This window comes from Hyperolius riggenbachi, chromosome 2 (genome assembly GCF_040937935.1).
Source record: "Hyperolius riggenbachi isolate aHypRig1 chromosome 2, aHypRig1.pri, whole genome shotgun sequence".
In the NCBI taxonomy this organism is placed as follows: Eukaryota; Metazoa; Chordata; class Amphibia; order Anura; family Hyperoliidae; genus Hyperolius; species Hyperolius riggenbachi.
The window spans coordinates 119,233,892-119,257,564 of NC_090647.1; the positions used below are offsets into that span (position 1 = coordinate 119,233,892).

Below are 23,673 nucleotides of genomic sequence, written 5' to 3' on the forward strand. Positions count from 1 at the left end.
CTTTCTGGCTATTGATTCCCTGGAATAGGCTGTGGCCCTAATTGTCTACATGAGCAGGTAAAACACTGATTATTAATGTCCTGGATATTTGTCTGTCTCCTTGTTGTTTATTAATGGTGGTACAACCACTATCGCGAAAATTGTAAAATTCAAAATACATGTGTACACCTACAAATAAGAAGTACATTTCTCCCAGAGTAAAATAAGCCATAAATTACTTTTCTCCTATGTTGCTGTCACTTTCAGTAAAGGTGGCCACTAACAATCCAATTTCTAGCGAAAAATCGTTCGAACGATCAGAAATTCTGATCAGATTGGTTGTAAATCTCTGTTGGTGGACACAATTGATTATGAACGAGTGAAAAAAAATGTCGTCCGAATGAATTTTCGTCGAACCAAAATTTGAATTTTTCCTGTTGGTTGTGTGGAAGCAAAGATTGGTTCGTTGATGGTGTAGTGAACGATGTATTACAATATTTCACTTCCGATCAGAATTTCTGATCGCTCGAACGATTTTTGGCTACAAATTGGACCGTTAGTGGCCAGCTTTAGTAGTAGAAATCTGACAGAACCAACAGGTTTTGGACTAGTCCATCTACTCATGGGGGTTTCTCGGGGTTTTCTTTATTTTGAAAAGCATTTTATGAATGGCAGTTGCTCTGTCCAACTGCCAAATCAGTGTACGGTGAGCAGGGAGGCTGAATAGCATCTTTGTATGAATCCTTTTCAGAGAGTGTCTAAGAATAAAGGCCATGCTGTGAATCCCCTATGGAGAGAAATGTCGGTAATGTCGGTAATGTCAGATTTCTACTACTTACTATAAGTTACAGCAACATAGGAGAAAAGTAATTTATGACTTATTTTACTCTGGATAAAAATGTATGTCTCATTTGTAAATGTACACATGTATTTTAAATTTTACAATTTTTGCGATAGTGGTCCTTTAAAAGTGGTTAATTCTGTAAAATGTGTTGATAGAAATGGTCATCTTTTGTCCAGTGACTCCATATAAAGAACATTTCAGAAAATGTCAGTCTATATTTACCTTAAAAATAGCTGCAAGTTTACCTGCTTAGCTTTATGTTCATCTTCTGTAATCTAATAATAATGATTCTAATATGCTCAGTAGGGCACATTGCAGTGTTATGTAATCTTGCCCAAGCACTCCTTACTGAATAGGTGCTGGCTTACTGAATAGGAAGAGCTGATGTTTGAACCCTGGTTGTTTATGTCAGAAGCAATGCCTTTAACTAGTCCACTATTCAGCCACAGCATTGTATAAGAAGCATTTTCTGCTATGGTTTCTACATTTAAGTGAATGCTTTCATCTCACGTTGGCCAGAGCCAGTTTAGTATAAAATTAACTTTATAAAAACATCACTATGTATACATTTTATATGTTCCTTCATGCATTCTGTGCTCTACAATGGGCTCAATTCATAAAGCCTTACCGCATTCAGTGAAGCAGAAAACAGCTGATTTTACCAAATATTTTGTGAAATGTCAATTCACTAAGGCTGTTACAGCATGGGAAACTGACATTACTGTCTAGTGAGGTAAATCACCAACTTGTGAGGTAAATACCTCATAAATAGCAGCAAAGATTGGAGCATGCTGTAAAATAAGTCAGATGTTTGGTATTTTACCTCCAGCGTGGAGCTGTCGGTAACCACTTGGAAACCTATAGAAGGAAGAAACAGAGCAGAGAATAAGGTGAAAACAAAAATATTTCCCTAATTCCACAATATTATTAAGTAGTAATTAAAAATGGTTAATAAGATACGAATGGTTTTGAGCTGGTACAAATTTTATGTTAATTTTATGCACCTTGAACTTGCACTTTACATGTTGCCAGTATAAAAATTCTATCTATATCACATCTTTCATTCATTTTGTATGCACTGCAATCATCCATCAAATTTTGAAGGAAATACCAAATGATAGTACTTAAAATACCGAATTAAATACTACAAGAGGCAAAATTTTAGTTAACCTCCCTGGCGGTATATTAAAAACCGCCAGGGGGCAGCGCTGCCGTTTTTTTGTGTTTTTTTTTTTTTTAAATCATGTAGCGAGCCCAGGGCTCGCTACATGATAGCCGCTGCTCAGCGGCATCCCCCCAGCCCCGCCGATCGCCTCCGGCGATCAGGAAATCCCGTTCAAAGAACGGGATTTCCTGGAGGGCTTCCCCCGTCGCCATGGCGACGGGGTGGGATGACGTCACCGACGTCATAGACGTCGTGACGTCTAAGGGAGTCCCGATCCACCCCTTAGCGCTGCCTGGCGCTGATAGGCCAGGCAGCGCAGGGGTCTAGGGGGGGGGGCTCTACGGCAGCGCGGATAGCGGCGATCGAGCGCAGGGCGGCGGCGATCGGTGTGCTGGCGCAGCTAGCAAAGTGCTAGCTGCGTCCAGCAAAAAAAATTTTTTTACGGAAATCGGCCCAGCAGGGCCTGAGAAAACCTCCTGTGCGGCCAAGGATGTTAAATGTCATGCAGTTTTTCAGTAAATTACCGAACTATTACCACATGTGTGAAAATATTACTGGTAGTTAATATGGAAAAAAAAGTCTAAAACACTGAGGGCCTTTATTCAGTTCACTTTTTCTCCTAACAATCCTCCTAGGAGATAATTCTTCATCTTCTGTTTAAAATAACCTTTTAGCACCAGTGGCCTAGCTAAGGAGCTGTGGGCCCCGATGCAAGTTTTACAATGGAGCCCCCCAAGTACTCTATACATAAAATTAATACAGCGCACCAAAACCTGCCAATGGCAACTACAGCGTCTGAGGTGCAAGAAGGGGATGGGGAACAGTTTGTTAGTGATCACTACTATTCAAAGCATCTATAGAAGTGACCATAGCCAGCACAGGACCAATAGAGAGCTAATACTGTAATTGCGGGAGGCAGAGCTGGGACAAGGTCCTCCAGCACCCAAGGCTGAGACCCCAAAGTGCGCCCCTCCATCCCTGCCACCCCAGCCGTCACACACCGATTGCTATTAGACTAAGAGGTGCCACAGGGCCCACAACCTCCCCAACACCTTAATATCTAGTTATCTGGTGTGCAGTCACTGCCATGTATCCCCTTTTCATATTTCTTTCTGCTTCATACACAATTAGGAATGACAGTTGAATGAATTTTGCGCCCCCTCTTACACTGCGCCCTGAGGTTGGAGCCTCTCCAGCCTATGCCTCGGCCCGGCCCTGGCAAGAGGGCCCTTCGGGGCCCCTCTGGTCCAAGGGCCCCGATGCGGTGGCAACCTCTGCAACCCCTATTGCTACCCCCCTGTTTAGCACTCTGCAATTGAAAAATTACTAAAAAGTATTAGGAGTATTTCCTTGCTTACTGGTGGCTTGGAATGCATTTTATTGATAAGTTGTGAATATACTGTATTACCCAGGAGAAAATGTAGGAGAAAAAGTTAATTGCATATGGCCCGAATGTGGTATTTTACCAACGCTTAGCTTTGTACCATACACATGTTAGAATTGAAGCCTACGTGTCAGAAAAGGATTCATTTCTTGTATGTTTAGACTTGTGCCAAATACGAATTCCTGTTTTTTATTGAGTAATCAAGCAGCTCGGGGTAACCCAAACCATTAGGAATGTATAGGGGGATAAAAGAGGCCGAAAAGCCCTCCTACTAAAAAGCAATGCTTGGTGAAATTTGCCTTCTTAAAACAGAAGGAAATTTGCAATAATTCAGCTATAAGTGAACATTTGGGGTTACCCACAATACACCACTACTGAATATGCAAATTATCCCTTTTCGCCCCTTGTAAGCTAGGCAAGGGGCGAAAAGGGATAATTTGCATATTCAGTAGTGGTGCATTGTGGGTAACCCCAAATGTTCACTTATAGCTGAATTATTGCAAATTTCCTTCTGTTTTAAGAAGGCAAATTTCACCAAGCATTGCTTTTTATTTAAACAGTTTTTTCTTTCTTTCTGAGCTTACATTAAAAGAAACAAAAAAAAAAAACCAAATGTACATCTTGCATTCATAATAAAACAATAATATAGACATTGCTTATGCAATTTTTGATAACTGTATATTTGATCTTACAGTGGTCAGTTTCACCGCGGTAGACGTGCATTCCTCAGGTCAGCAGTGAAGGAACTGGAAGCCATTTTGGCTGATCAGCCAGGACTACTGGGCCCCAAGGTAAATGGTTGCAAAAACTGAAATTCTCTAATTTGTTTCCTCAACTTGTTTTATGGATCTCCATACAAAAACAAAGGATAGTCTGCTTTTAGGGGAAGTACGTAAAGTGAAATAAATATAGAAGATGGGTGGCATGGTGGCATAGTGAACAGCACGCTCGCCTTGCAGAACTGAGTCCATGGTTTGAATCCCAGCCAGGACACTATCCGCTAGGAGTCTGTGTGTTCTCCCCGTGTCTTTGTTAGTTTCCTCCGGGCACTCTAAACCTATAGATATATAGATAAGTTAACTTGCTTCACCCTAAATTGGCCATAGACTATGATGGACATATGGCTATGGTAGAAATTAGATTGTAAGCCCCTCTGAGTAACAGTTAGTGACAGGACCATAAACAATGTCCGCGATTTCTGTCTTCTTTCAAAACTGTTACTTGCAAAGCTGCTGTGTTGATTGTCTGTCTCTAAAGCCTCGTACACACGCAAGACGGAAGTCGGCTGAGGCGGCCGACAATGACCACCTCAGCCGATAATCAGACGTGTGTACGGTAGCCAGGGACCCCCAAACCACGAGCGATCTGCCGGGTGGATCTACTCATCCTTGTTGACGCCAATCCCATTGTTTGCACCGCACAATATCACGCATGCCCCACTTGTTTGTATAGCCCGACAATGTGTCTTCAGTTACAGAGAAGACACACTTGTCTGCAGCTCGGTTCAGTGATGTTACCCAAGGTGATCAGGTACTATACCCCGGCAGGGATTATATTTAACAAATCACTAACTGAATGAGTACTCAGAAAGAAGACAAGAATTATAAGCCTGAAAATAGGGTTTAAACACTCTTTAGAGACTGTAAATTGGAAGCTTATAAATATGCAAAACACTCTCTGCACTTGCGCTGCAACATCTAATGGTCTCTGTCTGTATAGGGAGAGCTGGGCAAATAACCTTTTATGGACATTAAGTTCAGGTATACTGCTTCTTCTGTTTCTTTGTATGTGGTGCCATCTATGCATAGGAATGCAATATAGTAGTAAATCTGTTAGTAAAAATTCAAACAATGTATACTGTAAATTAATCATAATTAACTACACAACAGTGAACTGCAGTGGCGGCCCTAGACAAAATATCCCTCACACACTACCATGATTGACTATTGTCTGCTCCAACCTGAACTAGGTGAGTATCTTTAAACACTAGCATAGACCAAACATTTCTAATGTTTTGTCATCAAGTCATGTGACATCGGGAACCAGACTTGTGCTAATGCACAAAGACAGGCATGAGTAGATGCAGAAGAGAGGATGCTGCACTCACCGATGGATCTGTGAGTGCCGGCTTCCCCTGCGGTGCTCACTATGCAGTAGATTACACAGAGGGGAGAGATAGAGAGAGAGACGGACCCCCTTTGCGTGGTGATGGGGAGGAGAGAGTTTAATTAAGCACACTGCTTGCTTCAGCACTGTGAAGAGGGGGAGAGAGAGATATGGGCCCCCCTTTGTGTGATATACCATATACTGTACCCCATATACTGTAATACGTTCACACTTAATTGAGGGATGTCTGAGGGATATATGTTCTACGGTAGTGCACATCACGGTCAATGTGAATTATATAACAGTTATTGTGGCCAAAATATTTACATTAGCACGGATACAGTGGGTAATACAAAAACGTGGGTCCAGGGGCGCACTGATTGGTGAGTTCTCTTTTGAAATGCCCTGTACCTATTGGCTAGCATTATGTTCAGGCTGTTCCCTATCAGGTCCGCTTTGCCCTCTGCCAGGATTGGTTGATATGTCACCCAGTGGGCGTGGTTTTAAATATATATGTGGTCATTACACCACACCAAGTGCATAACGCACTTGGTGTGGTGTAATGACTTCTTGAGCAACTTGACAAAGGCCGTGTGGCCGAAACAGCAGGATGTTGTTGCCTGTTATTGCTTTGATGCTGCAATAAAGATCACTGAGCTATAAATGCACTGTGTGGTGCCGGTCCTTTGAAGCGGATATAGGATACAGTGAGTAAGGGATACTTGAGCCATTAAAAAAATTCCAGCTCAAGAGAATCAAATATTGGGGTTGACTTATACACGAGGTCGACTTATATTTGAGTATATACAGTAGCAGCTTCCGTGTTTAATTCAGATTTTCTTTAATTTACCTATGTTACTGAGGAAATTCACATAATGTGCACTATTAATGAGGCTTAAGAATGGAATCGAATTTGTGTGAAAAGGCTATTTATATTTTCACTGTCATTTGATATATGCAATAATTTATTTCAGGCTCTGTTTGCCTTTATGGCTTTGTCCTTTTGCCGTGATGAAGTTAACTGGCTGGTACGACATGCTGAGAACGTCACCAAAACCAAGACTCCAGAAGACTATGTGGATGTGTAAGAGCAACATGATAGTCTTTGTAACTGTTATATGGTCTTTAGCCATAGTACAGTCAGGGCAGCCATCGGGGGGGAGTTGGTGGGGGACGACGACGGACAACTGGCTACCTATACCGGGGCACCACCTATGGCTGGCTACCTATACTGGGGAGGGGGAGTAGTTGGGGGGGGGGGAGTTGGTGGGGGACGAAGACGGACAACTGGCTACCTATACTGGGGCACCACCTATGGCTGGCTACCTATACTGGGGGCACCTATGCCTGGATACCTGGAAAAGAGGGGGACAAAAGAGAACGGATAAAGGATAAGAACGGACCTACAAGTCCCTATCTTATTTATTAACCGGAGACCACCTTTATTTTGCTAGTATTTGGCTCCACCCACAACATGCAATTGCCATTCCCACTTTTTTGCTGCATCACGCTGTGCATGCCGCTTTCTTCAGTGTCGGAGCCATGCACATTTTTCGCCGCAGCGCTCTTCGCGCACGGACACGGGGGTGGGGTGGCTAGTGGGCGGGCACAGCAACCAATGGGTGGGCCCAGGGAGGGGGGGCCCAGGCCTGAAGATGTGGGAGGGGCCCCAAAATTTCCGATGGTGGCCCTGAGTAAAGTCAGCAGAATGAGAAGTGGTAACGCACAAAGACATCTGACAAATCCAAACTATTTACCTGTAGAAACAGCTCAATGAAAATGAAGTCATAAATCATGACCTTTCCTGTGAATCTGTGGAGTTGTTTTATGTAAACTGAACAAACTTACAGTATACATTGTACATTGTTTGGAAGGCTGTCAGTTACTCCTTATTTGCACACTTCTTTTCCAGGCATTTAGCGGAACTGATTTTTTATATGGAAGAGATGCAGGTGTTGGTGAGAAAACATTTGCCTATCATTCAGAAGTATCATCTCCAGTATCTGGCTAAATTTGATGCCTTGGTTCTTAGTGATATAATCCAGGTACTGATAGTTTAAAGATTAAGGTCAATAGTTGCATTTTTTATGAAAGTATATGTGTATTTGTATATATTGTGTTGTGCTTACTTTTGGCTCCCATTATATCTTGTACATGACATGAGAAGCCAGGCTTGTCTCCTGTATTCAGAGATACTCATAAAAGTAAAATTTCCTGGCAGCTTTTAGGGATCATTGTGGGTCAGTGACTGCTAAGACTCTCAGGGAAAATAAAAGTAAACGTATTAACCCTTTTAGACACATTTAAAAAAAAAAATTTAAAAAATTAGAGTTTTGTTCTTAGTAATTATAATTGTGGGGCTAATCCTTTTAGCAGATGGGACATTTTGACTGTAATTCTGCATTAAGTGTAATTTTCATAAAATGGATTGCTAATCAATAACACTGAATACTTGCATTATTTATTTTACCTATTCTTCAAAATACAGGCATGTCAACTCAAATATGTACTGTATTAGCTGCTACATTGAGCTTTTATGCATAGCAAGCTAGCTGTAGTGTGTGCTGATCCCTGTTAAGGTGGCCACAAATCTAGTGATTTGCCAGCCAATCCACCATCCGATAATTATTATCGAAACGGATAAAAATTGGTGCTGCAACAAGCATGCCTGATCACCTACTATTATTACCTTATTATAGTGTATTTCCTTGCAGAACTGGGTCCCTGGTTCAAATCCAAGCCAGGGAGCTATCTGCCCAGAGTTTGTATCTTCTCTGTGTGGGTTTCTTCTGAACACTCCAGTTTCCTCCCACATCCCCAAAAATTGACCCTAAACTATGATGGACATAAGACTATGGTAGGGTTTTAAATAGTGAGTCCCTCAGAGGGACAGTTAAATGACAAGACTAAGGCCTAAATTCACTAAGCTTATCTCCTGTCTTTAATAACTCTTCTAGAGTTGTTACCATGGTGATAAGGCATGTGGTATTCAGGAAACATTTTACCTCAGGCAAACCTAAAGTTAACTCTTCTGTCTTTAAGTTAACTCTTCAATCCTTAAATAACTCCAGAGTTAAAGACAGGCTGTTTATTAACTGCATGTGAAAATAACTACAGAGGAGGTAAAATAACTACAGAGGAGGTAAAATAACTACAGAGGAGGTAAAGAGGTAACTTAACTACAGAGGAGGTAACTTAGGCTGGTTTCACAGTGGGACGTTACAGGCGCACGTTAGAGCAGCCTGTAACGTAGCCCACCGCACAGTAATGAAAAATCAATGGGGCTGTTCACAGTGCCCACGTTGCGTTACATTGTAACGCTGCGTCACAAGACAACGTACTGCATGCAGTACTTTGCCGCGTTAGACTGCTTGCACATGCTCAGTAATGTTGGGGAGGAGCGGAGAGCGGCCAGGCACATGGCTAATTAATATGCACTGCACGTTGTGACGTGCAGTGTTTACTTCCTGGAGCGGCCGCTCTGTGCGGCGATTGGCCGGCGGGACCACGTGATGCCGCATGCGCATCACGGCATCACTGACGCCAGAGTGAGCTGCACAACGCGGCTCACTCTGACGTCCAGATCCAGCACCACCAGGCGTTGCGTTAGGGGGACGTTATGCGACCTTAACGCCCCCTCTAACGCAACGTCCTGGTGTGAAATTAGCCTTAAGGAATGAAGAGATAAGATAACTTTCTCTTATGTGGAGGTAAGTTTTCTCTTGCCTTATTATCTCCAGCATGATCTTAGTGAATTGAGGCCTATGTACTCTGGACAGTGCGGCGAATGATGTCAACGCAATATAAAAATGAAAAAATATATAAATACTAAATAATAACCAACGTTCCCTCTGAGCTCTCTTAGGTATTTATGTGTGATGTATTTATCTTAGATATAATCCCATCGATGGAAACAAAAAATAACAACACTTTTCATGTACATGTAAATTCTGACCGCATCTAAAGGAATATTTTTCCTCTCGATTTTTATCCCCAGCCCAATTTTTATGAATTATCTGATCTTTTCTGGTAGTGGTTGCTTCTAAATCACATATATGTGTGGGGTGCATTGCTTTGAAGAATCTGAACCAAAAATAGTGATCAGAATTCTCAAATCAATCAATAAATAAATTGTATAGAGTGTGTCCACCTTAATGCCAATTTTGCGTGAAACCAGTCAACTTTCCAGTCCTTTTTGGGAGGACTTGATACTTAATCTCTGTATTGTATTGTACAACAGCCCATCCTGAGAAGATTTATTTTATTATTTATACTATTCTTTTATTTCAGAATCTCACTGTTTGCCCAGAGGAGGAATCTGTGATCATGTCTTCATTTGTGAGCACCTTGACTGCCTTAAATGTGAAACAAGGTAATAGACAAGCTCTACATTTAATGTTAAAGTGTACCTGAGATGACATGTGACATGATGAAATAGACATGTGCATATACAGTGGCAAGAACACAGACACCTATGCTGGGCTCATTTTCTTTTTTCCCTGCCTGAAAGAGTTAATATCCAGCTATGCAACTGACAGATTTTCTTCAGTTGGGACCCAGTCAGGCTATAGCATCCCTCACTAATAACAACTTCCATCTATAAAACACTTTCCTAAGCAGATAACTGGGCTTCTGACTGCAATAGATAGAGATTAAGGTCAATCATTTATGAATTTCCCTCTGAGATGCTTGAGACACTGCAATTGAGCATCAGTTTATTTTCATCTCGGGTTCATTAAGTACTGTTTTACACTAGGAAATCATAAGCAAAGACAATAATCCAGCATGTTCACACATTAATATGAGCACTCTTTCCTTCCTCGGTCATAGTGGTTGAATCATTCCTGCCCTTGAATACATGCACAGCATATGTTACACCAAATCAGATCAAGGAGAGAAAGTGACAGTCCTCAGTCTCACTCTAAATAGTGAAAATATCCACAAGATGCTATTGTAGATAAATACAAGAGCAGGACTGGAGGCTGCATAATGCCCCAGATTGGATCTAGTGCTCAGGAGGAGACTAGTCATGCCAAAACAGCTTCTGTTATATCTAGATAGTTAACTTTAGTGTCTTGCTGCACCTGTATGCTGTTCTTGCTCCTCCCTTGACAAGTCGTATTATGGTTTGAGCAGAGTTCTACTTTTATGACTGTTATGGAATGTGATAGACAGATTCTTCAGATGTCCTGCCATTTCTAGTCTCCACTTGTACCCTACAGCAAGGAGGAGGTATTGGGCAGCATTCAAGTAAGCTGGTATTGCTTAAAGGATACCCGAACTGAAATGTGACATAATGAGATAGACATGTGTATGTACAGTGCCTAGCACACTAATAACTATGCTGTGTTCCTTTTTTCTTTCTCTGCCTGAAAGAGTTAAATATCAGGTATGTAAGTGGCTGACTCAGTTCTGACTCAGACAGGAAGTGACTACAGTGTGACCCTCACTGATAAGAAATTCCCCCTTTTTAACTCTTTCTTGCTCTCAGAAGCCATTTTCTGCTAGAAAAGTGTTTTATAGTTGGGATTTTTTATCAGTGAGGGTCACACTGTAGTCACTTCCTGTCTGAGTCAGGACTGAGTCAGCCACTTGCATAACTGATATTTAACTCTTTCAGGCAGAGAAAGAAAAAAGGAACACAGCATAGTTATCTGTGTGCTAGGCACTGTACATACACATGTCTATCTCATTATGTCACATTTCAGTTCGGGTATCCTTTAAAGGGATATAAATATGGCATCCTTCAAATCCCTCTCACTGCAGTTGTCCTTTAAAGACTGATTAAAGAGACCTCATGGCCTTCATATGGCTTTCCATATATCCCTAGATATAGGCATCTGATCTCTGTATTTAATTATAATTGAGGGTATGTACTTTTTTTGACTTGGTAGGAGTTATTTGGGGTTGCCCTTTAAGGTGTACATCCATTGGACAACCAAAAATGTAAAATAAAACACGTCTGTAGAGAAATATGGGGACAACTGTAGCTGACCATCTCACTGCGATACATATGATATTATTATTTTTATTATTATTATTATTATTTAGTATTTATATAGCGCCGACATATTACGCAGCGCTGTACAGTGTATATATATATATTGTCTTGTCACTAACTGTCCCTCAAAGGAGCTCACAATCTAATCCCTACCATTGCCATATGTCTATATTATGTAGTGTAAGTACTGTAGTCTAGGGCCAATTTTAGAGGGAGCCAATTAACTTATCCGTATGTTTTTGGAATATGGGAGGAAACCGGGGTGCCCGGAGGAAACCCACGCAGACACGGAGAGAACATACAAACTCTTTGCAGATAGTGCCCTGGCTGGGATTCGAACCAGGGACCCAGCGCTGCAAGGCAAGAGAGCTAACCACTACGCCACCGTGCTGCCCCTTATTATGATATAAATAATATTATATTATTAATAATGATATAAATTATATTTGAAGATATGTACTATTGTTGACTTGGTTTAAGTAATTTGGGGTTTCCCATTATCCTGTATATCCATGGACATCTCATTATTTAAAATAAAACATGTCCAGTCCATAGAGAAATATGGGGAAGCCTGTAGCTGACCATCTCACTGTAATACATATGGTGAATGCATGCTTATAATCAATTGCTTGGAAAGTACTGAAGACAAAATTAAGCACACCAGCTATGCAATTGAAATCTTGCAGGAGGTTCTTATCACTGTCATTCTGTATAATGTGCAGACTAAATGTCAGACACACACACGCGCACACACACACACACGCACGCACGCACTCACACACGCACACACGCACACACGCACACACGCACACACGCACACACGCACACACGCACACACGCACACACGCACACACACACACACACACACACACACACACACACACACACACACACACACACACACACACACACACACACACACCATATATATTCCTGAAATTTACTTTAGAACTGCCAAGTGTAAGTAATTTTCACTGTCTAGGTTCCATAATTGTGTGCTAAGTTATTGTATTATCTTTCCTTCTACAGTTGATAATAAAGAGACATTTGATTTTAGAGCTCTGAGACTTGACTGGTTCCGTCTACAGGTAGGAATACTGTGTATGTAAATACACATTGTCTTGTCCAATGCACCATATCAAATATTGGCCCACAGAATGTAATGATCAGTGATGTATATTTTGATCAGTAGTAGCTCTATCAGCACATATAGTCAGTACTTTATTCAAATGAATAGACACTCGTGATTGGGTGCACAGTAATATTCAGGACACAGGAGAGTGACGGCCCTTAGGGTCGGGGCCTCACTAGTATGAGAGTGGTCGTACAGATATGGTCGGCAACAAATCAGATTGACAGAGGTACAGAATCGAAAGGAAAACGGAAGGTCAGAAACAGGCAAAGAGTCACAACAAATAATCAATACAATGTAATAATCCTGATCTAGTGTGAAATCCCCGGGGTCCTGCCGGTTTAAAGCACACACGGATCTGACTAAGGTCTAAAAGCTTTCACTGCGAAGTTTCAGCAACAACAGACAATGAACCACTGACATTCCCAGCCTTAAATACAAACAGGCAATTCCAAACATCCCGCCCAGAACAGCCTGACCAATCCTCAGTGAGATACAGTGGTCTGACGTCAGCCGACCGGCAGGTCAGCTGACTCGTCTCCTAAGACCATAAAGGTCCTGCCTCTCCACACGTGAGCGTGCTAACCTACGCTGATGTGTAACTGAGAGACCTGTTCTGCCGGGAACTACGCAAGTTACCTGAGGAGACACGTCCGCCGCCGCAATGACGTCAGACGTGGAAGAGGCGGGCGCGCTGCTTTCTGCCGCTGAGGTAATTCCGCTATACCTAACACAGAACCTGCAGCAGGTTGTCGCCTTAAAGCAGACCTGAAGACTTGAAAAAAAAAGAGTTTCACTTACCTGGGGCTTCTGCCAACCCCTCTGCAGACGCCCTGTGCCCGTGACTTTACCAAAGGATCCTCTTGTCTCCTGCTACGGCTCTGTTTATTCACGCTGGCTACTGTGCCCGTGTGGCTCTGGCAGCGTACATCCTTGCACCCGCTCGTGTCACTGGGACTGTCCTGCGCTGGAGCAGTATGAGAAAACCTCGTACTGCGCTTGCCCCGGATACTCCTGGCAACGCGAGCTGGAGCAAGGACACGTGTGGCCAGGGCCACGCAGGCGCAGTGGCCGCCAACTCAAAAAGTGAAACTGAGCAGCGGCGAGAGACCGGAGGATCGTTTTGCCCTGGCGCGGGCACAGGACGTCTACAGGGGGCCGGTGGAAGCCCAGGTAAGATAAACTCCTTTTTTTTAACCATACAGGTTTCCTTCAATGCCTTCCACAGTATTCAGTAAAATACAAGTTCTGCAGTCTTTGAACAAATACTGTAGTATGTGCAGGTTAAAACGTACATATGTCCAATGTGCGCGACCCATAATGCATCACTTTAGAAGAGTGGGCAGAGCCATGCAAATAATTTAAAAACCAGACATTTAGAAAAGTGGTTCACTTTATAGCACACTTGCAGTTTTTTGTTTTAAATTATTTTAGTTCAGTTTACATACAGCTGTTTCAGGCTCTTTTCTAGAGATTGGTTCTAATTCTGTGACTGCAGAAATTATCTGAATAGAAATACGGGAGTAATTATGTAAGTTATGGAAAACCAAAACTCTGAACTGTTTTGTATTGGACCTATATTGAGAAAGAACTGCACAGTATACTGTATATTTTGTACAATAAGACTCACTTTTTCTCCCCCAAAAGTGGGGAAAAAAAGTCACTACGTCTTATAGTCCAAATACAGGGAGTTCCTGACGTGTGAATGCCTGCCAATACGAACCTCCAACCCGCCGCAATATCGGGGACTCCCTGTACTGTGCCCACGTAGAGGAGGACACAGGAGGACAAACTGAGGACACGGGGACACAAATGGGCATAGAGGAGGACACAAGGGGGACACAAAGGGGCATAGAGGAGGACACAAGGGGGACACAAAGGGGCATAGAGTCGGACACAAGGAGGACAGAGCCGGACACATGGGGGACACAGGAGGACACAAGGGGGACAGAGGAAGACACAAGGAGATTCAAGAGTAGTGTTTCTTGCAAATTTTCAACATTTTGCCATTTTCAAGATTTTTTTCGAGAAAATACACTTACATTTTTGTGTTTTCGCTTTTGAGATTTTTCCATGTAAATTCACAAAATGTTTTGAGTTTTCGCCTAATGCTTACTGGAGGTGGGGAAGAACCCTTTGTTCATGGATTGGACAAGTCCCCAGGGTAGAGGGGGAGGCTTAGCCGCCCCTCTCCCTCAAAACCCCCCATACCATGAACCAGGGGCGTAACTAGGCCCCACCGGGCCCCCCTGCAGATTTTCTGAGCGCCCCCCCCCCTTCGGGGCCCGCTCGCGGCCGTTTTGTGGGTGCTGGAGGGGTGGCAGCAAGAGGGGAAAGCCTTGCCCACAGTCGGCGGGGAGAGGGGTAGTTCCCCCCTCTCCCTCACCTCGGGGCTCTCCCCTCTGCGCTCCCCTCCAGCTCGTAAGTGTCTGTGGGGCTGTGGTGGGCAGCGAGCGGCGGGCAGATACATACCTGCTTCCGTGCGTTCCATCGGAGACTTCTCCCTCTAGCGGCTGACGTCACTTCCGGAAGTGACGTCAGCCGCTAGAGGGAGAAGTCTCCGATGAAACGCACGGAAGCAGGTATGTATCTGCCCGCCGCTCGCTGCCCACCACAGCCCCACAGACACTTACGAGCTGGAGGGGAGCGCAGAGGGGAGAGCCCCGAGGTGAGGGAGAGGGGGGAACTACCCCTCTCCCCGCCGACTGTGGGCAAGGCTTTCCCCTCATGCTGCCACCCCTCCAGCACCCACAAAACGGCCCCGAGCAGGCCCCAGGGGGGGGGGGGCCGGGCCCCCCCGCGGGCGCAGGGGCTGCAGGGCCTATTCCTACGCCCCTGCCATGAACCATGCGGGCTGGTATAGCTCAGGGTGCGAAGCCACATACAGCCGGGGCTCCACATCCTGGCTATCCCAGCCTGCATAGGGGACAAGGGGTTAAAGAGGCTTGGGAGGGGGAACCCCACATATTTTTTTTTTATTTCCCACACTCTGAGCAAAAAATATGTTTAAAAAAATTAGGTAAAGTTGCCAGGGATCCTGATACAGCCTTATTGCGGCTGTATAGCAATACCTGGCCAAAATGTTGCCACTTCCACAGGGTTTCCAGGGCGTCCGTAGGCACTGCGTTTGGACACACCATCATGAAATTCAATGCTCTTTCTTTTGCTACATGTACATTTACACTACCATTAGGTTCTACATTATCTGTCATTCAACACATTTAAACGTATACTTTGTTCCTATCATATATTTAAAATCGCTTTTCTCCAAAACTATAAGGTCTTTTTGGAAAAAAAAAATTCTCCTGTACCCACTTTTCTCCTTATCATACTTTGCAAAGTTGGTGATTCTAGCTGGTAAGAGGCCTTTGCTATTAACTTCGAAAGTCTGCAAATATTAGGCGGAAACAAAGCTAAAATATTCAAGCAAATTTTCGCTTGTCGAAACAAAAAAATGTACTTATTTTAGTGAAAATAAGGCAAAAAGAATATTGTCAGTTTTGCTTATCACTGCACAAGAGGTACAAGGGGATATGACTGAGGTACAAAGAGGGCATATTCCTCAAGATGCCCCTTCACCATGGATGCACCAAGTTTAATATATATATTTTTTCCCCCTCTAAACCTAAGTGCGTTTTATGATCAGGAGCGTCTTATAATCCGAAAAATACATGGTTATTATTGCCTTATTAGAGCAGAAGGTATTTCCAGGTTTTTACTTGTGCTACTTCCGAGAAAGTACAATACTGCATAACGGGTTACTGTGCTGCTGCTTACCACCACTAGATGGCAGTGACAGCAAATAACATTTGACTAACTGCACCTTCTGACAAATAACTTTACTAATTTGTTTTAATAGCCTGTTGTTAAGAGGAAATATAAATAAACAATGTGTGCCTCTGAAATGAAACAGCTTCGCTGTAATATTGGCAAAGATCATCAGGCTTTTACTGAAACAGGAAACACGCTGGGTGCTTGTAATGGAAACATAAATGAAACCACACATTAGTATTACTCAGATGAAGAATGCCAGTCATTACGGATGTATGATCCTCCACAATATACCATATCTGTACAATGCTTTCTTCCCTTGCTAAGCAAGTTTGAAAACATGCCCTGATGAAGATAGCAATGTGCCTGGTTTTTTTTTTTTTTACATACATGAAAATGATAATGATAGTTAATATTGGTTCTCAAAACCAAAAGGCCAAATTTCTTCCCCTACAATCTGTACCAGGCATCATGCTCACTCATCTTTTTTTCTAGATTGAAGTACATATAATAATTACCATGACTGGATCCATAGGTATAAATCCACTAGCAGCAGAGCCAGTGGCATAGCTAAGGAGCTGTGGGCCCTGATGTAAGTTTTACAGTGGGGCCCCCAAAGCACTCTATACATAACAATTGATACGGCGCACAAAAACCTGTCAATGGCAACTACAGTGTCAGAGGTGCAAGAAGTGGATGGGGAGCAGCTTGTTAATGATTACCACTATTCAAATTATCTATACAAGTGATTATTATGAGCACTTGACCAATAGAGAGCTAATACTGTAGTTGAGGGAGGGCCCTTCGGGGCCCCTCTGGCACAAGTTCCCCAATGCGGTCACCACCTCTGCACCCCCTATTTCTACGCCCCTGAGCAGAGCAGTACACTGCACTATCGCCAGATAAGCAATGCTGACGTAATTGAGCCACTAGTAATGACAGCACATTGTTCAGTTACTGAAGGTATGTACACACATTAGATAAAAGTTGGCCGAACAGCTGATAATGGCTGCTTTAACTAAGGATCATTCACCTTTCTAGTGTATGTACATTTTTGACCGACGTCGCTCAATGATGCAACATGTTGGATCTTTCATGACCCCCTACACCTGAGCATGCCCAATCTCAAGGTTATTTTTCGCTCCTCCTGCCCACTCTATCTTGTGCTCATTGTCATCAATACGCTCCCTCCCCCCTCCCCAGGTACATCATGCATTGCTAGCCTGAAGGCTAGTGATGCATCTGTACAGCATCAGTCTCCAATTTGTCATTTTACGATTCCTGAGGGGTGACAATCATCACATGCGTGTACTTAACCTGATGCTATGCAAGCAAATAGGCAAATCCCTGCTGTTGATCCTTTTGCTAAGCAGATCATTTCCTGTTTAAATTAGTTTTATTGATATTCATGGAAACATAACAAAGGAAACTTTCACATACAAGTGCATAGGAAAAACGGGCACAAATTTTAGCAAAACGAATTACAAAATCTCAAACGCACAATCGTGGATGTGGAAAATTGCATACTTTTACCGCAAAGAAATGGTCCCTTAAAGGACCTCTGCCGCAAAAATCTTACAATTTAAAATATATGTAAACATATACAAATAAGGAGTACGTTTCTTCCAGAGTAAAATGAGTCATAAATTACTTTTCTCCTATGTTGCTATTAGAGTTGGGCCGAACCTCCGATTTTAGGTTCGCGAACCTGGTTCGCGAACTTCCGCGGAAGGTTCGGTTCGCGTTAAAGTTCGCGAACCGCAATAGACTTCAATGGGGATGCGAACTTTGAAAAAAAAAAATAATTATGCTGGCCACAAAAGTGATGGAAAAGATGTTTCAAGGGGTCTAACACCTGGAGGGGGGCATGGCGGAGTGGGATACATGCCAAAAGTCCCCGGGAAAAATCTGGATTTGACGCAAAGCAGCGTTTTAAGGGCAGAAATCACATTGAATGCTAAATGACAGGCCTAAAGTGCTTTCAAACATCTTGCATGTGTATACATCAATCAGGTAGTGTAATTAAGGTACTGCTTCACACTGACACACCAAACTCACCGTGTAACGCAGCGCAAACAGCTGTTTGTGTAGTGACGGCCGTGCTGGACTGGTGCGCACCATGGCGAGAGTGCAGGTTTTGGTGGCTTTACAGCCCATATGGTCGCCTGGCTGATGTAGCTGAATGACAGAACAGTGACTGTCCAGCTGATCAAATTTGGTCTGACCACAATGAGGCAACGACCTTATTATCGTGGGTGTGCCCGTCGAGACACTCATCTAGGCGCCGGTCATTGCTTCATTGTGATACGCAAGCCCCTTCACCACGGCAAGGTAATGATCACGAAGGGGAATGGGCGCATGTACATGCCTTTTCTTTTGTTGTTGCAGCTGCCCGCAGTGCGGCCAGAAAAATTAGGCAGTCAAGTACACGCACCAGAAAAATTATTACAGCGGCCGCTGCTAGCAGCGGCCTAAAAAATTCAGCTATCCGCCTGGAGTCCCGGACCCTGTTGGTGGTGGCGGAGAAGGTAGTCAAGCGGCCTGCAGGCAGACATGCTGTGTGGAGGGACTGGGAGCGACTTAGTCTTCTTGGGGCAGGCCAGGCAGCCAGTCACACGGCGTGCAGGCAGAGATGCTGTGTGTGCGGGGACTGACTTAGTCTTGGGGCGGGCAGCAGCCCTCTGGGATCCATGCCTCATTCATTTTGATAAAGGTGAGGTACTTAACACTTTTGTGACTTAGGCGACTTCTCTTCTCTGTGACAATGCCTCCAGCTGCGCTGAAGGTCCTTTCTGACAGGACGCTTGCGGCAGGGCAGGAGAGAAGTTGGATGGCAAATTGGGACAGTTCTGGCCACAGGTCAAGCCTGCGCACCCAGTAGTTCAAGGGTTCCTCATCGCTGTTCACAGCAGTGTCTACATCCACACTTAAGGCCAGGTAGTCGGCTACCTGCCGTTCCAGGCGTTGGTGGAGGGTGGATCCGGAAGGGCTACGGCGAGGCGTTGGACTAAAGAACGTCCCGCATGTCCGACATCACCATCAGTGCTGCTCAACAGGATACCGGATATCCGAATAGACTCGGATATCCGACTTTTTTAGGCCTATCCGATCGGATCCGGATTCCGGATAGCTGGTCCAGTATCCGGATAGCTATCTGCGGATAGTTGGCTGGGCTATACGGATATCCGCGGATAGTACGGATATCCGCGGATATCTGGACCAGTGAAACACGGCATGAGGTCCAGACGTCATGGGAGCCAATCAGAGGGCTCCCAGCAGAAGCACCAGAAACCAATCACAGAGGGGAACCCTGGCCAGCCCCACCTGACCTCATTAAGCCAATCAGAGGCCTCCCAGCCTAAACCCTGGCTCCCAATCACAGAAAGGAACACTGGCCAGCCCCCCTGGTATAATAAGGAGGGCTGCCATGATGAGACAGATCGTCCTGGCTTGCTGAATGCTTCCTGAGAGACATGCTCCTGCTTCATTGCTGGTGCCCTACAAAGGGCTGTACATAGTTATAAACCTAAGCTGTTCAGTGATTAACCACTTCACTATCACTACAGTATAGTTAAATCATTCATTTGCTTGATTGATGTCATAAATGTGACATTAAGAGTGTGTGCTGCAGTGCTGCTGCAGCTGCCTGCTATGTGATTGTGTGTGTGTTATACACACACCAGGCCAGGTGCTGCCTCCCTGCCACGAGCAAACACGTGCAAAGTGCCACGTGCAAACACATGCACAGTGCAAACACGTGCAAAGTGCAAACACGTGCAAACTGCAAAAATGTGCAAACACGTGAAAACACGTGCAAAAATGTGCACACGTGCAAACCACTTTGCACATGGCACTTTGAACGTGTTTGCACGTGTTTGCACTTTGCACATTTTTGCACGTGTTTGCACGTGTTTGCACATTTTTGCATGTGTTTGCACATTTTTGCATGTGTTTGCGTGTGTTTGCACATTTTTGCATGTGTTTGCACGTGTTTGCACTTTGCACATTTTTGCATGTGTTTGCACATTTTTGCATGTTTGCGCGTGTTTGTACATTTTTGCATGTGTTTGCACATTTTTGCATGTGTTTGCGCGTGTTTGCACATTTTTGCATGCGTTTGCACGTGTTTGCACTTTGCACATTTTTGCACTTTGCACATGGCACATGGCACTTTGCCCTTGGCACTTTGCATTTGGCACTTGGCCCTTTGCACTTGACACTTGGCCCTTTGAACTTGGCCCTTTGCATTAGGCACTTGGCCCTTTGCACTTGACACTTGGCCCTTTAAACTTGGCACTTTGCATTAGGCACTTGGCCCTTTGCACTTGACACTTGGCCCTTTGAACTTGGCCCTTTGCATTAGGCACTTGGCCCTTTGCACTTGACACTTGGCCCTTTAAACTTGGCCCTTTGCATTTGGCACTTTGCACTTGGCCCTTTGCACTTGACACTTGGCCCTTTGCACTTGGCCCTTTGCACTTGACACTTGGCCCTTTGAACTTGGCCCTTTGCATTTGGCACTTTGCACTTGGCCCTTTGCACTTGACACTTGGCCCTTTGCACTTGGCACTTTGCACTTGACACTTGGCCCTTTGAACTTGGCCCTTTACATTTGGCACTTTGCACTTGGCCCTTTGCACTTGACACTTGGCCCTTTGCACTTGGCCCTTTGCACTTGACACTTGGCCCTTTGAACTTGGCCCTTTGCATTTGGCACTTTGCACTTGGCCCTTTGCACTTGACACTTGGCCCTTTGCACTTGGCCCTTTGCACTTGACACTTGGCCCTTTGAACTTGGCCCTTTGCATTTGGCACTTTGCACTTGGCCCTTTGCACTTGACACTTGGCCCTTTGCACTTGGCCCTTTGCACTTGACACTTGGCCCTTTGCACTTGGCCCTTTGCACTTGACACTTGGCCCTTTGCACTTGGCCCTTTGCACTTGACACTTGGCCCTTTGAACTTGGCCCTTTGCATTTGGCACTTTGCACTTGGCCCTTTGACAGCCTTTTTTTGTGGGGGGGGGGATTTTAAGTCCCCACATCATCAATTAGTGTTCCCCTTTGAAAAAGAATGATGCTACATGCCTAATTGACCCTTACAAACCTTTTTAAAGCAATTTAAAGGCCACTTCCGGTTTTCAATCCGGATATCCGAATCCGGTCGGATACTGGGGTCGGATATCCGAATCGGATTCGGATAGGAAAATTTTGAATTCGGATATCCGACCCGGATCGGATAGCGGGGTATCCGGATCCGAATCGGATTCGGATTTTGAAAAGGGGTATCCGAGCAGCACTGATCACCATGAGATCGCTGGAGCGTCCTGTCTTTGACTGCGTGGACACGGGAGGAGGATTAGTGGCAGTGGTACCTTGCTGGCGTTGTGCCGTCACATCACCCTTAAAGGCATTATAAAGCATAGTTGACAGCTGGCTCTGCATGTGCTGCATCCTTTCCACCTTCCGGTGAGTTGGTAACAGGTCCGCCACTTTGTGCCTGTACCGAGGGTCTAGTAGTGTGGCCACCCAGTACAGCTCATTCCCCTTGAGGTTTTTTATACGGGGGTCCCTCAACAGGCAGGACAGCATAAAAGACGACATCTGCACAAAGTCGGATCCAGTACCCTCCATCTCCTCTTGCTCTTCCTCAGTGACGTCAGGTAAGTCAACCTCCTCCCCCCAGCCGCGAACAATACCACGGGAAGGTTGAGCAGCACAAGCCCCTTGCGATGCCTGCTGAGGTTGTTCTCCTGCCGCTGTCCCCTCCTCCTCCTCCTCCCCCAAAGAAACACCTTGCTCATCATCCTCTGAGTCTGACTCGTCTTCTGCACACGACTTCTCTTCTTCCTCCTCCTCCCCCCTCTGTGCTGCCGCAGGTGTTGAGGAAACAGCTGGGTCTGATGAAAATTGGTCCCATGCCTGTTCCTGCCGTAACGGTTCCTGGTCACGCTCATTCACAGCTTCATCCGCCACTCTACGCACAGCACGCTCCAAGAAGTAAGCGTAGGGAATTAAGTCGCTGATGGTGCCCTCACTGCGGCTCACCAGGTTGGTCACCTCCTCAAACGGCCGCATGAGCCTGCATGCATTTTCCATCAGTGTCCAGTTGTCGGGCCAGAACATCCCCATCTTCCCAGACTGTTTCATTCTACTGTAGTTGTAGAGGTAGTGGGTCACGGCTTTCTTCTGTTCTAGCAGGCGGGAGAACATGAGCAGGGTCGAGTTCCAGCGAGTCGGGCTATCGCAAATGAGGCGTCTCACCGGCATGTTGTTTTTGCGCTGAATTTCCGCAAAGCGTGCCATGGCTGTGTAAGACCGCCTCAAATGCCCACGGAACTTCCTGGCCTGCTTCAGGACATTCGCTAAGCCAGGGTACTTTGCCACAAATCTTTGAACCACTAGATTCATGACATGTGCCATGCAGGGTATGTGTGTCAGCTTCCCCATATGCAAAGCGGCAAGCAGATTGCTGCCGTTGTCGCACACCACGTTGCCTATCTCCAGGTGGTGCGGGGTCAGCCGCTCATCCACCTGTTTCTTAAGAGCAGCCAGGAGAGCTGCTCCAGTGTGACTCTCCGCTTTGAGACAAGACATGTCTAAGATGGCGTGACAGCGTCGTACCTGGCATGCAGCATAGGCCCTGCGGAGCTGGGGCTGTGTAGCTGGAGAGGAGAACTGCCACTCAGCCAAGGAGGAGGAGGACAGCGAAGAGCATGTAGCAGGAGGAGAGGAGGTGGCAGGAGGCCTGCCTGCAAGCCGTGGAGGTGTCACAATTTGGTCCGCTGCGCCCTGCTTGCCATCGTTCACCACCAGGTTCACCCAATGGGCTGTGTAGGTAATGTAGCGGCCCTGCCTGTGCTTGGCAGACCAGGCATCCGTGGTCAGGTGTACCCTTGACCCAACGCTCTTCGCAAGAGATGACACCACTTGCCTCTCAACTTCACGGTGCAGTTGGGGTATGGCCTTTCTCGAAAAATAAGTGCGGCCTGGCATCTTCCACTGCGGTGTTCCGATGGCCACAAATTTACGGAAGGCCTCAGAGTCCACCAGCCGGTATGGTAACAGCTGCCGAGCTAACAGTTCCGCCACGCCAGCTGTCAGACGCCGGGCAAGGGGGTGACTGGCCGAAATTGGCTTCTTCCGCTCAAACATTTCCTTCACGGACACCTGACTGCTGCTGTGGGCAGAGGAGCAGGAACCGCTCAAGGGCAGAGGCGGAGTGGAGGAGGGTGCCTGTGAAGGTGGAAGGGAGAAAGTGGCAGAAGCAGATAATGCACCTGATGGAGGAGG

General features: G+C 45.2%; 1 protein-coding gene across 3 annotated transcripts in view; it reads left to right on the forward strand.

Moving 5' to 3' along the window:
• The window catches only part of NCKAP1L (NCK associated protein 1 like), a 374,626-nt gene that overhangs the window by 182,982 nt on the left and 167,971 nt on the right, over positions 1 to 23,673 (forward strand). For all 3 annotated transcript variants that reach the window (XM_068267280.1, XM_068267278.1, XM_068267281.1), the window contains exons 11-15: positions 4,067 to 4,163; positions 6,453 to 6,562; positions 7,391 to 7,523; positions 9,769 to 9,850; positions 12,509 to 12,567. In XM_068267280.1, coding sequence (XP_068123381.1) covers positions 4,067 to 4,163; positions 6,453 to 6,562; positions 7,391 to 7,523; positions 9,769 to 9,850; positions 12,509 to 12,567 — 481 coding nt within the window. The remainder of the gene's footprint in view (positions 1 to 4,066; positions 4,164 to 6,452; positions 6,563 to 7,390; positions 7,524 to 9,768; positions 9,851 to 12,508; positions 12,568 to 23,673) is intronic.